Source organism: Peromyscus californicus, unplaced genomic scaffold, assembly GCF_007827085.1.
Source record: "Peromyscus californicus insignis strain IS unplaced genomic scaffold, ASM782708v3 Scaffold_15__1_contigs__length_86483966, whole genome shotgun sequence".
Classification (NCBI taxonomy): domain Eukaryota; kingdom Metazoa; phylum Chordata; class Mammalia; order Rodentia; family Cricetidae; genus Peromyscus; species Peromyscus californicus.
The window spans coordinates 81,261,083-81,275,574 of record NW_026294447.1 but is presented as its reverse complement, the minus strand read 5'-3'; the positions used below and the strand labels follow the sequence as shown (position 1 = coordinate 81,275,574).

At 41.6% G+C, this 14,492-nt stretch overlaps 1 protein-coding gene across 1 annotated transcript in view; it reads left to right on the top strand.

The window, feature by feature from the left end:
* Positions 1–14,492, top strand: part of Syt16 (synaptotagmin 16) — a 280,465-nt gene that overhangs the window by 229,915 nt on the left and 36,058 nt on the right. The window contains 3 exon segments of the mRNA XM_052739585.1: positions 4,861–4,958; positions 4,960–5,074; positions 12,331–12,584. Of these exon segments, the coding sequence (XP_052595545.1) occupies positions 4,861–4,958; positions 4,960–5,074; positions 12,331–12,584 (467 nt within the window).

Here is a 14,492-nt window from a genome sequence, read left to right as displayed (position 1 = left end):
TCCACCAAATACTGCCTTTTCTTTGAAATAAGTGTCATAATTTAGCTGAGACTGATTTTTCAGAGATTGAATTAAATGAAACCCAGACCAGCTATTTAGTTGTTGACATAGTTTCATTTCAAGGCAGATAAATGGATCAATCAAGCAGTTTTGAATTTTTTTGGTGGGCGGGGACGGAGGGGAGGGACCATAAGCATGAGAGACTGGAGAGTTGCCTGGCCACACAGTTCACTGCAAACACTGGAGAACTGGAACTGATCCTGGCTTGGGCTGACCGTGAGCTGATGACTTTCCCTTTTTAAATGGGAAAGAGATGCTCACAAGAGTCCTTTCCAGCTCAAACTACGTGATTTCATTTCCCTAGTGAGAATGAACACTTTACACAAGATTTTAAAGACTGATTTTTCCCCCTTAAACAATTATTACCTTTGGAGCAAGACAGCTTGGGCTTGAATCTTGATTCCCTACTTAAAACTGTTACTGACTGACACTAGGCCTTAGGTCCTCACTCACCAAATGGGCATGTCAACAATAATGACTTTGTTGGGTCAACAATAATGACTTCGTTGGGTCGTTGTGTGGAGTAAATGAGTGAACATCCAACAGGTGCTGAAGGAATGCTTCGATCCTTGTCTTAGTTACCGTTCTATCGCTGTGAAGAGACAGCATGATCATGGCTACTCTTACGAAAGAAAACATTGAGTTGGGGCTGCCTCACAGTTCAGAGGTTTAGCCCATATGGTCATGGTGGGAAGCATGCAGGCATGCAGACAGACATGGTGCTGGAGAGGAACTGAAAGTTCAACATCTTGGCAGGCAGCAGGAAGGGAGGAAGACACTGGGCCTGGCTTGAGTATTTGAAACCTCAAAGCCTACCCCCAGTGACACACTTCCTCCAGCAAGGCCACGCCTCCTAATCATGTCACTCTATAGTGACCAAGCATTCAAATCTATGAGCCTATAGGGGCCCTGTCTATTCCAACCACCACAACCCTGCTGAAGGCTGAATATGGGATTGCTTGTGTCACTTGAATGGTCACTGACCAATGGCATTCAGGAGTGAGTGCAGGTTTCCTTTCTAGACCAAGAATGCTTTAAGATCCATGGGAAATGAGGCTCCAATAGCAGGTGCGGTTATATTTAAATGAGATGTAGAGCGACAGGGCAGTTATCCTGCAGCCTGCCCACACTCGTGTGGGCCAGCTGCCCTTCTTGCTGCTCTTCCCTTTCATCTAGCAAAGAGAGAGCAGAATTTGGGCAGATTTAAGGCTAATTGGCAAAGCTTCTTCTGTCTTCACTCAAAGACTCATCTAGACATGGCTCTATTTTCCAATGTGATGACATTCGATGATATGAAAAATGCTTAAGAATAGAGGTTCTGTGTTTGAGTTCCAGCTTTGTTACTTTCCTGACTGTTTTCTTATACAAATTACTGTTTATCTGTTCAATGAGAATAAAAATAGCCTATGATGAGTAAATGTAATATATGTATATATATATATATACACAAAGTTCCAAGAAGATTGGATGCTGAAGATAGAGTAGATGCTATAGTTACTATATGATTATTAAATTAAAGAGAAGCTCTGTAGATTGTCAGTGACTCACTGGGGAAAATATAAGGAATATGTGTACATATATTTTAACTATCATTAATAATTGTCTAGGTAGAGAAATATCTTACATTGGCACCTGTATCTGCAATGAAGGACTTGTGGATATTTAAAGTTTAAAAACTGGCCTAAGTTCACAAATGGAATCACAGAGTTGGGAAGAGTGCTAACAAGTCAACCATCCCTCCCATATGTCCTCTTGGCTACCTCCTTGGTTCTTAGCTGGTGCTGTACTCTAAGACAGAGGGAGTTTAATTGTATCCCTGCTGATTTTTGGTTCTTTCCTTCATATTATGGTCCATACCATACCAGAATACTAAGCCCAATACATGTAGGCATGAAGAGACTTCATTGTAGGGCTATCTGTACAACTTGTTGAAGTATTTAATGAGAGCTCTAGTTTCTCTGGACATTTTTTTTTCTGGTCCTAATATGGGGCTATAAAGAGCCAGTAACACTGAGGTGAAATAGGTGTGTTCTCTTGTTTATGGATCAGATGCTCCATGGAGAAACAGATAGAATATTGGTGCCCATCAGGCAGCAGTGATGGACTTGGAGGAGTTCAGAGATTGTAAAAGCACTGGGGAAATGATGGAGGCACTAAAATGACCCAAAACAAAGGGCACAGGACCCGAGAGGTGAAGGGACTGTTAGCTGCAGGAGCAGCTAACATGATCAAGCATTGTAAGGACCTCCCCCACACCCAGAACTCTGCAGCTCTGGGCTCCAGGGCTCCAGGTCAGCCTGCTTTGATTCAAATATGGGTCTATACCCTTTAGTGGTAGCAAGTCTGCAGCCATTGTTGGACTTCTGATTGTCCCCTATCCTCCCTTCTCCCCCGCTTCCCATCATCTTGTCTCTTCCACCTCCTCGTCTCCTTCCTTCCATCCTCTTCCAAGATAGGGTCCCAAGAAACAATAATTCCTCCATATTGTAGGAATAGCGTTGGTAAGGTTTAAAACAAAACAAAACAAAAAACCCACACAGGAATGATTTTATAGCTCATGGAAGGAGCCCCTAGCCTGATTTAAGGGGTAAAGGAAGGATGTTCTGAAAGATACGATATCGAGACAGAAACCTCAAAGATGAGCTACGTTCTTAATTAGTCTAGATGGGAGGCTGGGTATGAGCATTCAGTAACAGAGAACAGTGCACGAAGGTGTATGTGGGTGTCCAGGCTTGGGACAACACTGGGTATTCACCAGATGCTCAATATTTAACAGGCGTTTATACTTAGCATATAACCAGCATTGTTTTACATAATAGAATGTCAGTTAACAAGAGCAGTGATAGGCTTATTTTTATAGATGTTCTAGAGGAGAAGAGGGGATGGAGATGAGATCTGGTCAAGGGAGGATGATCAGGGAAGCTTTCAGAATGAAAGGAGAGTTGATCTGAGACCTGGATGGGAAGGAGCCAGCATTATGAAAGTCCTTGGGAGGCAGGGAGGCAGGGAGGCAGAAGGAACATCAAAGGCAAAGAACTCAAAATCACAGGCATTCTTGGTATGCTGAAGAGATTGAAAGACTGTACGTTTGCTGGTAGGAAAATGCACAAATAATGTAAATGATGTCTCATTAACCAAGGAACAAGAAAGGGGGCCCTAGTTTGCTGTTGGTAGGAAGGTTGACTGGTGAAGCCATTTGGAGCAGATAGTATAGAGGGTCCTACAGACATGTAAAGTGGAGCTGCTCTGTGACCTTCCCTGTTCTGAGAACCCACTCGCAGGAGGTAAAAACCATCTCATATAAAGATATTTGCATCCCATGTTCATTATAGTGTAATGCTATGGAAACAGCCCAGTGTTTCTAAGTGAGAGATGACTAAAGAATACATGTGCATGTATGTGTGTATATACACATGTCTAAAAACTATTATGCAGTCATAAGATGGACTGGATTTTCCTTTTGGCACAATGTAGATGGACCCAGAAAATGTCACACCAAGTGAAATAAGCTAGACACAGGAAGAAATATCTTGCATGATCCCACTTATGTAGAAAATAAAAAAGGGAGTCCAATGTATAAAAACAGAGAAATAATTAGGCTTTCCAGAGTTGTGTGGGGGAGGGGATAGGGAGGTGTGGTTCAAAGGATCCAACACAACAGATATGAAGACTAAAAAACACAGCCTTAGGGTCTAGTATGCTGTGTTGTACTGGAGATTTATATTGCATAAGGAGATTGTAGTCTCTCTTGTCACATATTAAACAGGTAGGGATTTGAGAAAATAGGACAGTTTTTCTCACTACAAAACTGAAACGGTTTTTCTCTCTTTTCCCCATAGTATCACCTAAACTTCAAATACACCCAGTGATATATATGCAAGTGTCTATGTACATACACACATATTTGTACATATATATGGTGTAGTTGCTCATGTGCATGCCTGTGTGCTCATGTGGAGGCTTTTGGTTGATATCAGGTATCTTATTTTTATCATTGTCTGCCTTATTTTTTAGCAGGGGCTTTTACTGAACCTGGAGCTTATGAATTGGCCAGACTTATTACCCAGTAAGCTCCAGGGATCTGCCTGTGTCCACCCAAGCAGTACTGAGGTTACAAGTGCATGCTGGCACACTCGGCTTTTTACATTGGTGCCAAGGAGTTAGACTTAGGTCTTCATGCACGCGTGGCAAACACATCAACCACTGAGCTATCGCCGCAGCCCCAGTAAAATACATTAAAAACAGTAATTTGGGTCGAGTGGAGAAACATTTACAACACTTGTGATTCAAATGAGTGGAAACCCATTACACACAGTTTCTCTTCAAAGCAGGGAAGCCTTTGGAAAATCCCAGCTGCAAATAACTCTCCTCTGAAGTAGGGCTTGGCCCCTGTGTGTTTTAATAAATGCAACAAGACAAAGTGTACCTTGTACAAAGAACTGCACATTGGGCAAATGTGCCTGTAACAGCTCTGCTTTTCCTATTATGGTTCTATGCACCATCACCATCACACCATCAGCAGGGCCATTGGTCAGCATTGTGTCTCAGGATGGTCATTGTGCCAGTGATGGGTGTCTTACTGTATTCTCCTGGGTACCAACCATCTCTCTCTCCTTACTCCATGTACTATCCCTTTGACCCAGATTTCTGTTTCAAGAGTGCTTTAAATCCTTTCTATCTGGTTTGGGCTCGTTCCATCCAGGCTAAACCCCCATGCTCTTTTCTCCTTTTCCTGGTCCTGTCTGTCTTGTGTTGTATCAAGAGCCACACAGGAGACTCATGAATCTTGTTTATTCCCAGTTAACAGTTTTGGGGATGACGAAGAGCCATCCACATCTTCTGAGAGTGATGAAGATGTAATCAAGCAGTTTGAGATCTCTGTGTCCCGATCCCAGAGTTTTTCGTACGGGAGCACCCGAGAAGGGAAAGACCGCAGAGTCAGAGCCGAAAACAAAATGCAACCGTTTGCTGTCCATCCACCAAGAAGACAGCGCTGAAGTGTCTGCTTGTGAAGGTATCCATTGCAGCTTGTTTCTCCCTTATCTAGGCAAGGGATGGCTACTGGTGAGAAATGCTGGTGAATAATTTAAATACTTATCCTTGCATCTAAGAGTCCAGGGAGGGAAAAGAGAATAAACCATGGAACTGGGGAAAGAGTCCACAAAGAATAGTATAGCATTTCTCAGTGCTTTTCAACTTCAGGCTCAGAGTCCCGAAGAGAGATAGATGCTGGACCAGGGAAGAGTCTGGGAAATGCAGTTGATAAAAGGCTAGAGAAAGTATGCACCATCCAGCTTCATCTCTGCTCACAGTGATCTGTGCTCTCCAGTCTTCTTTTTCACTCTTGGGGCGTGTGGGCAGCCACAGCAATGGGGATATCACAGTTCATCTTCCATGTTGTTGACTCGAGGCAGAGGGACTGAGAAATGGTAAAAGAGAGATTTTGATTTGGCAATGAGAACAGGACAAGTAGAAAAAGAACAAAGGCTCAACAAACCAACAGGACCCTGTTTGGGGGGCAGGGAAAGCTTGCTATTTGTCATGCAGTTAGACTTATTGACACAACCCAACATGACCTATTTTAACAAGCCACAACATAAATGGCTGCACACTTCCAACCTCCCTCCCCGACTCTCTCCTGTTCCCCAATGTTCCACTTTGCATTCCTTTCTTTCCACCAAGCGAGCAAATGCTGGCTAATGAAAGTTAATAGTAGTTGATTCCCTGGGAGTAGCTTGTTTAATTCTAAAGCTAATGGCCCCATTTCCCAGAAGCCAGGGCGTCTCGGGTCTGATTTATATAAATGGCCAAGGCTCTGAGAATGGAGCCAGCCACCCTGCCTTACCTTCCTGGAATGCACAGTAACTTATCCTTGTCAGAACTAGTAATTCTGATTTTTTTGACAGGTAGTGATAGAAAAGATAAAATTCTGTCTATTGGACAGAGGACAAAGTCTACCACATTGAATGAATTCCTGTAAATTCTGAAGAAAATCCAAAGGGTTTTATAGAAATAGCGTTATGCTAAATTTGAGGCCATCAAAGCTGTGGGAAGATTAATGTTTACATTGCTTACTTTTCCTACCATTTCTTTTCATTCATCATTCTACCAGTGGAATTATTTAAAGATAAAGAATAAATTTTTCTTTATATTTTGCCTACTTTCTGTTTAGGTATTGTATTTTACTTAGGTTCAGTTGAATTGTAGACAGTTCTTCTTGTTTTAGAATGTATTAAAGTGTTGGACAGTAAAATTAAATGTTTGATAGCCAAGTGAAATCTTTATTTGCAGCGAGCTGCAGGTAGTTTACTCTATGCTTGCCTTAAGTGAGATCATGGTTGATTCCTTATGAACCCATCAGCAGTGTATTCCAAACCATGCTTTTCCCCCTAGGCATCCGATTTAGTGTTGCTTCACACCCTTGTCAATGCACTCTTTCAGTAAATAATTAATTTATTCTTTGAGAATTTCATAAATGTGTACAATATATTTTGACCATATCCACCCCCATCTCCTCTGCTCCCACTGCTCCCTCAGCTTCATATCCTCTATATTTTTTCAATCCAACTGAGTCCAATTAGTGCTGCTCACATGAACACGGTGGTTCAGCCATTCACTAGAGCATGGGCAATCTATAGTGGCTACAACTTCAATGAGCAGTGACCCCCCTTCCACCAGCAGCCATCATCTGTAGCCGCTCCTTAACTAGGAATGAAGCCTCCCAAACCCCTTCCCTATCCATGCTACAATGTTGACTGGCTCGATCTTGTTCGGGTCTTGTACAGGTAACCTCTGATGCTCTGAGTTCCTGAGTGCAATGGCCAGAAGACAGCATTTTACAACACTCTTCCCCATTACATTCTTTCTGACTCCTCGTTTGCAATGTTTCATTAACCTTCTCCTGTACTCATCTTCCTCCCTGTTCCATAAAGAGCCCCTCTTCCCCATCTCCCCTGTCAGATCATCACATGTATCCTGCCATTCCCCTTTATCTTCTTCATAACTGCTTCTGTATTTATTTGCTTTCCATGCCCTAAGCCCCCTCTTTACCCATTTTCCTGATTAGATCACTTGTGCTCTGCTATTCCCCTCTATATTGCTTCCCCACACCCCATATCCTATTAATGGTCCCATTTTTCTTTCCTGGTTTCTGTAGTTACTACTATACAATAGTGTATAGTGTATACCATACTACTATATGCTCACATTTCAAGATTTGGAGCTAGGAGCCTCCAATAGAAGAGAACATACAGTGTTTGTCTTTCTGGGTCTAGGTTACCTGTTTCAATAGTATCTTTTCTAGTTCCATCCATTTACCTGTAAAGTTCAAAATTTCTTTTTTTCTTGTAATGGAAGGCTTGAGTTCCAGGCAGAGTATGAGCCATAGCATAATTGTTGACTTGTTGGGGTTGGCTTTTTTTAATTTTTTTTTTGGTTTGTTTCAAGCAATCACCTTGAAGCTAATTAAGAATAGCTGCTCCTTATCAGCATATCTAACTGCAGCCCTTGGGCTACGTGTGGCTCAGGAGAGCTATAAATGTGGCCCAAATGCAAAATAATTAACTTATTTAAGACATTGAGACTTAAAAGTATTCATAATGCTATTGTGAACTTTTTGAGTGTGAACTTTTTAGATGATAACAATGTTAAAAGGTTGGGTATACTCACTGAGATGTTTTATAGTTATCATATCATATAAGTTAGATATCATCTTCATATCATTAAAAACAACCCATAGTCCCAGTCAGTGTCTGTAGCCAGTTCTGTTTGGAGTGATATGCCAACCAGAGAAATAGGATTAGGAACACACACACACACACACACACACACACACACACACACACAGTGTATACATATGTGTATGGATTTCAAGAGATTTATTGCAAAGAATTAGCTGATCTGATCATGCTGGGTAGATACAGAAGTCTCCAGCTCTGCCCTCCCTGGAGTAGGCTGTGAGGGAGTCGATGCAATATCTCGACTATGAGCTAGAACTTTCATTCTTAGATGCAATTTCTTCTTCTCCAGAATAGCCTCAGTTCTCTTGCAGTCTTTCAACGAACTGATTGTGAACCTCAATCACACCTGCAAAGTAGGGTCACATCAACTCCTATTAGTATTTGAATAATTGGCACCCATAACCCCGCTAAGATATCATGCAGGTGGACCACCTGGATAGTAAGTGGTAATCTTTATATATGGCTAGATATAGAGCATGGAGGACAGTAATTGGGTAATAGAGTTTTCCATTAAAGTGGCTCATAAACTAAACAACTTGAATACTTTATCTGATTACATAAATATATTTGATGTGACATAATTATGTCATGTAATTTCTAAGAAGCCAGTGTCTATTTCTTTGACAATAGGCTGTTACCTTTGCATATGTGTTTAAGGTGGTGTGACTCTGTCATTTGAAGGCAAGGGGACCTTTTTGTCATATAGAAAGTGATCTACCACTTCCTTTCCTTCTTGTTGCTACTTGACATGTAGCCCAGGCTTGATTTTCTCATTCATCCCTTGCTTGTCTGTCATGGAAAATGCTTGGGTACATTAATATAGTTCTATTTTTTCAGTTATGAATAACGTTTCAAGGCTTAATGTAGCTGTTGAAAGTCCCACATTACTGATCTAGGTATTATCACCATAGGAGTTAAAGTCATGAGACAATTTTATGGGGATAATTTCTTGGCAAAGTTAGATTTTGTGCCGAAGTCCTGCTGGGTACTGCACACATTGATAGATGGCCCACTGTTTAATAGGACATCTCACTGTTCATGTATGTGAGGAATGGGTGTGCTAATTAGAGACTTAGGAGAAAATCCTGCTTTATTGTTGGAGGTTTTTCCATGAGGAGTTTCCCCTCATTCTGTCGTTTTCTGTGGCATTTAAAAAAGTGTTTTTGCCAAACATCTGAAAGTATGAATGTAACATTTTTTTTTGTGGTATCCTGTGAAAGTGTTTCCAAGGAGCCTGAATATTTAAGAATAACACAGCAGAAAGTGGATTTTTTTTTCAATGACTGGTGTGGTTTTGAAAAAATATAAATCCAGAGTCCAAAGTTGTGCCAATCTGGTCTGCATGGATAGTATTTAAAAAAATACACATGAGAATGAATATATATGTATATTCTCATGTGCATGTGTATGTGTGTACATGCGTGTACATATGTGTGAACATGTGTGTGGAGGTTCAAGGCTGATGTTCAGAGTCTTCCTGATCATTCTCTACTTTAGTCATGGAGACAGGGTCTCGCAGTCAAACTCAGAGTTTGCTAGTAAGCCTAGTCTAGCCAGTCGACTTGTTCTGGGAATCCATCATCTCTGCCACCTGGGCACTGGAATCATAGATGCGCCATCATGCCCATCTAACATTTATGTGGGTTCTGGGCATTCAGACTCTAGTACTTTTGATTGCATGACAAACACTTTAGCCCCTGAGCCATTTACAAGCCCCACATTTTATATATGTATATGTGTGTGTATGTGTGTGTGTGTGTATATATATATGTATATATACTATATATAGAAATAATTATATAATATTATATAAAGCTTGAATCAGTATATCAGTCCTATATACCCTAGTTAGTTATTGTCACCAAGATTCCACATCGCTTCCCACCTGACTGCTTCAAGGATGTCATTACATGACTACTTGGGAAAGTTATTCAAGAAGTTTAGTGGAAATGTAGCAGCAGATACAGACTATGTGTGTTTATGTCTTCTTGGAGCATGTGCTATAGCTGAAGTTTCTAGACTCATCTGAGGAACTGCTAGGACACATAAGAGCTGAACTAGGGATGTCTCTTTGCCTGTCTTAGATAGGATTTCTATCGTTGCAGCAAAACACCATGACAAAAAAGCAAGTTGGGGAGGAAAGGGTTTATTTGGCTTACACTTCCACATTGATGTTTATCACCAAATGAAGTCAGGGCAGGAACTCAAACAGGGCAGAATCATGGAGGCAGGAGCTGATGCAGAGGCCATGGAGGGGTGCTGCTTACTGGCTTGCTTCCCATGGCTTGCTTAGCCTGCTTTCTTGTAGAACCCAGGATCATGAGCCCATGGATGGCACCACCCACCATGGGCTGGGTCCTCCCCAGTTAATCACTAGTTGAGAAAATGCCTCACAACTAGATATCATAGGGGCATTTCCTCAGCTGAGGCTCCTTCCTCTCTGATGACTCTAGCTTGTGTCAAGTTAACACAAAACCAGTCAGTACACTGCCCCACTCACTCATGTCTGTGCCTCTCATTTTCGTTCATCCTAGTTTGGGTCCCCAATCAGGGCTGCAGCTGTTGCTTGGGAGGAACCTGTCAGGTTCGCTTTGTCTGCTGACATTGAGGGGAATGAATGGGATGAATAGGATTGTGGGAGATATGGGGGAGGAGAGGAAAGATGAGAAGAAGGATTGGGGGCAAAAAGAGAGAGAGAATAAGAAAGAAAACTACCAAGGTGTTTATATGGGTACTGACATTGGACCTAGGTCCCTGTACTTACAAAGCAAGTGTTTTACCAACTCAGACATCCCAAGCTTTGGTTTAATACTTCTTACTTCTTAATAATATAAATATAAAGAATGGATATGTATGTTAAAACAAATCCATTGGAGTTGATAACTTAGAGGTGGTTCTAGAAACCAAACAAGGAGTGTGGAGAGCATGTGGTCTCCTCACTCTGTGCTCCTCTGTCTTCTACAGTTACCAGGTTACCCTCTGCTCAAAAGGCTTCAGAAGGGGAGAAAGGGAAGAGAGAAAAAGGCTGAGCCTGAAGGAGTCAGGGATAGTTCAAGGATTGATGGTCTCTGAGGGGCAAGACAGAGAGGAGAGGAGAGAAATACTCAGAGAGATCAGAAGTGGATGATGAGATGGAATGCTGTGGAAACGGGTTTAATGGGTTGGAAGAATCAAGATTGGGCCAGGCAGGTGAGAATCTAATATTTATGGGGAAAGCCTGCTGCAGTCTGTCTGATAGAAACTATTTTACATCTCCAAGGACCCACTGATGGCTTCTTAAAAATATTTTTGTGTAAGAAAGTAAGTGTTCAGAAAATATGAACATTTTCCAGGTTCATCATACTGTTCAGATTCAGAACTTCTGTGACTCAAATACAGAAGCTTTCACTTTTATCAAGATTTCAAGTTTTTTTTAAAGACATTTTCCCCTGTATCCCAGGCTGGCCTCAAGCCCATGATCCTCCTGCCTCAGCCACCTCAGTACTGTCATTACAGGTGATCTTTGCTACCATATCAAGTTCTCACTGAAACCTTTTGAGCAGAGAATAATGTGGTAAATGCAGATGACAGAGGAGGAGCTAAGAGTGAGGAGACCATGTGTTCTGCATGTCACTTTATCTGATTTCTAGAACCATCTCTAAAGTCTTGAGCTTATCAGCTCTAATACATTTATTTTAACCTTTTAACACAAATATCCATTTTGGGGGTATTTTTTCAAGACAGGGTTTCTTTGTGTAGCCATGGCTGTCCTGAAACTTGCTCTGTAGACCAGGCTGGCCTCGAACTCAGAGATCCACCTGCCTCTGCTTTCTGAGTGCTGGGATTAAAGGTGCGCACCACCACCATCATCTAGCATAAATATCCATTCTTTATACTCATATCATTAAGAAGTAAGAAGTATTAAACCAGGGCTGTGGGATGTCTGAGTTCATAAAGAACTTGCTTCGTAAGCACAGGGACCTGTGCCCAATGTCCAGTTCCCACATAAAAAAAGTGTAGTGTGATCATGTGTGCTTGTAATCCTAGGAATGGGGTCAGCCAGTGTAGCTGAATTGGTGATCTCTTGGCCAATGAGAGACCTTGTCTTAAAAAAGGTGGATTGCGTTCCTAAGAATGACACCTGATGTTATCCTTCCATTTCCACATGCAGGCTCATATGTATACATGTCCAGCAGTATACACAAACAGACATACACACATATGCATGCCCACCAGTATACACAAACAGACACACACAGTTTTCACGTGCAGGCCCACATGTATGCATGTCCACCAGTATGCAGAAACAGACATATACACATACACACATGCATAAGATATTAAGCCTACTTTAACTCATAAAATAAGCTAGTAGTCTTTTTGAGTATAGGGACAAAGTTTGTCCATCACGTGGGTGGCATTGTCTTTGCAGGTGTTATTGTCATAAGTTTCGTTACCGTGGTCTTGACTATTGTGGCTACAACTGTGTGATTTCTCTAGCTCAAAAGGTATGAAAATATATTTGAAATAGTTTTTTTTCTTGCAAATTTAGATTTGGATGGAACCAGCCAACTCAGTTATTCTGGGGTTCTGTCTTATGAAGATCACGCCCTCTCTACCCTGTCGCAGTCTCCCTGTGAGAGCAGAGACACCAGGCACCATGGCCCCTGTCATCAAGAGACTGGCATGGTCCAAAGCCTCAGTCATCCTTGCACAGATGGCATCCGGGAGACAGAGACAGCTTCGACTAATCGGGGTTTTGAAGATGCCTACACCACTCCCAGCTCCTCTATGTGGAGTGCAGAGGCAAGCTGTTTTCTTCCTTTTTTTTGGTCTTGGCAAGTTGTTTTCTATTCTTTGTTTTAGTTCCATGCACTCTTTCATTTCCTTCCCTCTTCCTCACTGGATGTCTCCTGAAAGGAGGTGTTGCCTGGTCTTAAAAAACCTTCTGTTTGAACCAAATTTTTGTCTAGATGACCAAAGCCTCTGTGAATATCCATAAAAGAATCACAAATACATCCTTTCAAAATGGAAGCAGCAGCAGAATGTGGTGGGAAGATGGAGAAGGGTTATGAGGGGAAGGCCCTTCACAGGGTTATTCTCATACCAAGGGCCTTTTAGACCTTTGGAGAGCCTGATTGCTTTCCTTCATGGAAAAGTGGATTCTATTTTATTTCACCCCAAATCTTTAACTATGATTGCTAAAATTAAAATTATTGGAGAATTTTGCTAAAGTGAAATATTCATCAAAATGAAAGTACACATGAAATTATGGTGAGTGTCTTGTAGTGTTAGCTTTGAATCAAGATGAAGGTCTGGGAGGTGGCACTGATACTCTGGCCATTGATGTTGCTTTTTGTAATAAACCTTTGATGGAAGATGCAGTGTATGAACCTGTCTTCCAACTAAAGCTTGTCTATCACATGTCAGAGGTACAGCGAGTGGTGACAATGATGGCAGCCATGACAGGGAGGGACACCAGCTACTACAGTCCAGGCTTTTAAAACATTGTTTTATCTCCTAAGCGTTTCTGATTGTTCGTGGGCTCCGCCCATTCTATAATGATTCCTTGATATTAAGATGTGTTAACTAGTGGTGTCTAATGTCTAATTTGAAATCAATTTAGATGAAATTACTCAAAAACATTCAATAGTCAATGGTCATATGACTTCAGTACAACATGTGGAGCTAGAAGTATAGAATGAGTTGATTACTACAACCAGAGAAAATAAGTGGGGTGAATGTCTTCAGAAGGACTCAGAGGTCACACTGGATAAATGCTTAAAGAAATGCCAAAGAAAACTGTAAAAAAGTCATGTTCCAAATTCTTGCTGTTTTCAAGTTAGTGGGGAGACATAGGGCGTGTGTAAGAATGTCTGTGTGCATGCATTTGCATGCATATTCTGGTGCCTCTATGATGCTGTTTCTGCTGAGAACCAGAAATGGAAACTCAGATACCTGGTTTGTAGTTTGTTAAAGTCAATCCTTACCACACCAGTACCCAAAGCCACTAACTTTCATCAGTTTTGTTAAAAAGAAAAAAAAAAAAGACAGAAACAAAATACAAGTCTGCTTTCCCATGATGTCACTGCTCTTAGTCAAATCAAATCCCACACAATATTTAAAAATATTCCCTTTGTCTCCCTCCCTGCAAAACCAAACCAGAACTATTTACCTGCCTGTCGGTCGATAACTCTGTCTCCCTGATAATTGTGCCATTAGGTTTGGGCTTGCCTTCTCCATGTAACCTCCCATTTCCCTGCCTCCTGGTGCTTTAATAGGTGACTTATGCTGAGGGTACTGAATGTTCTCAGGCTCCAAAAATACCCAGACAGCTCCGTGTGCGCCATTCAACCTCCTGTCTATTTTGAGACAAAAACTGTAATTTGGTGCTCCTACTGTAGAACTTGAGATCTAGCTCAGGCAGTTCCCGTAACTGGCTGCTCTGCAGGTGGAAGCTTGCCTCTTAAGCATTGATTTATTTGTCTCTTAGCTGTGTTAAGAACCTTGGCTTCCCTGGTGTATCTGGCATCCAGAACGTATTGTGGATCCATTTACTTTGGGCCACAAGATGACATCAACACTATCTTACTAAAACAGGAAGGCTTTCAGTTTGACAGGAAAATCTTTAAACTTATGGGGGTTCTGACAGTTTGATGCAAGCATTTCCACCTTAAAGGGGAGAATCAGGACAGGGGAAGCTCAAGGAATCAT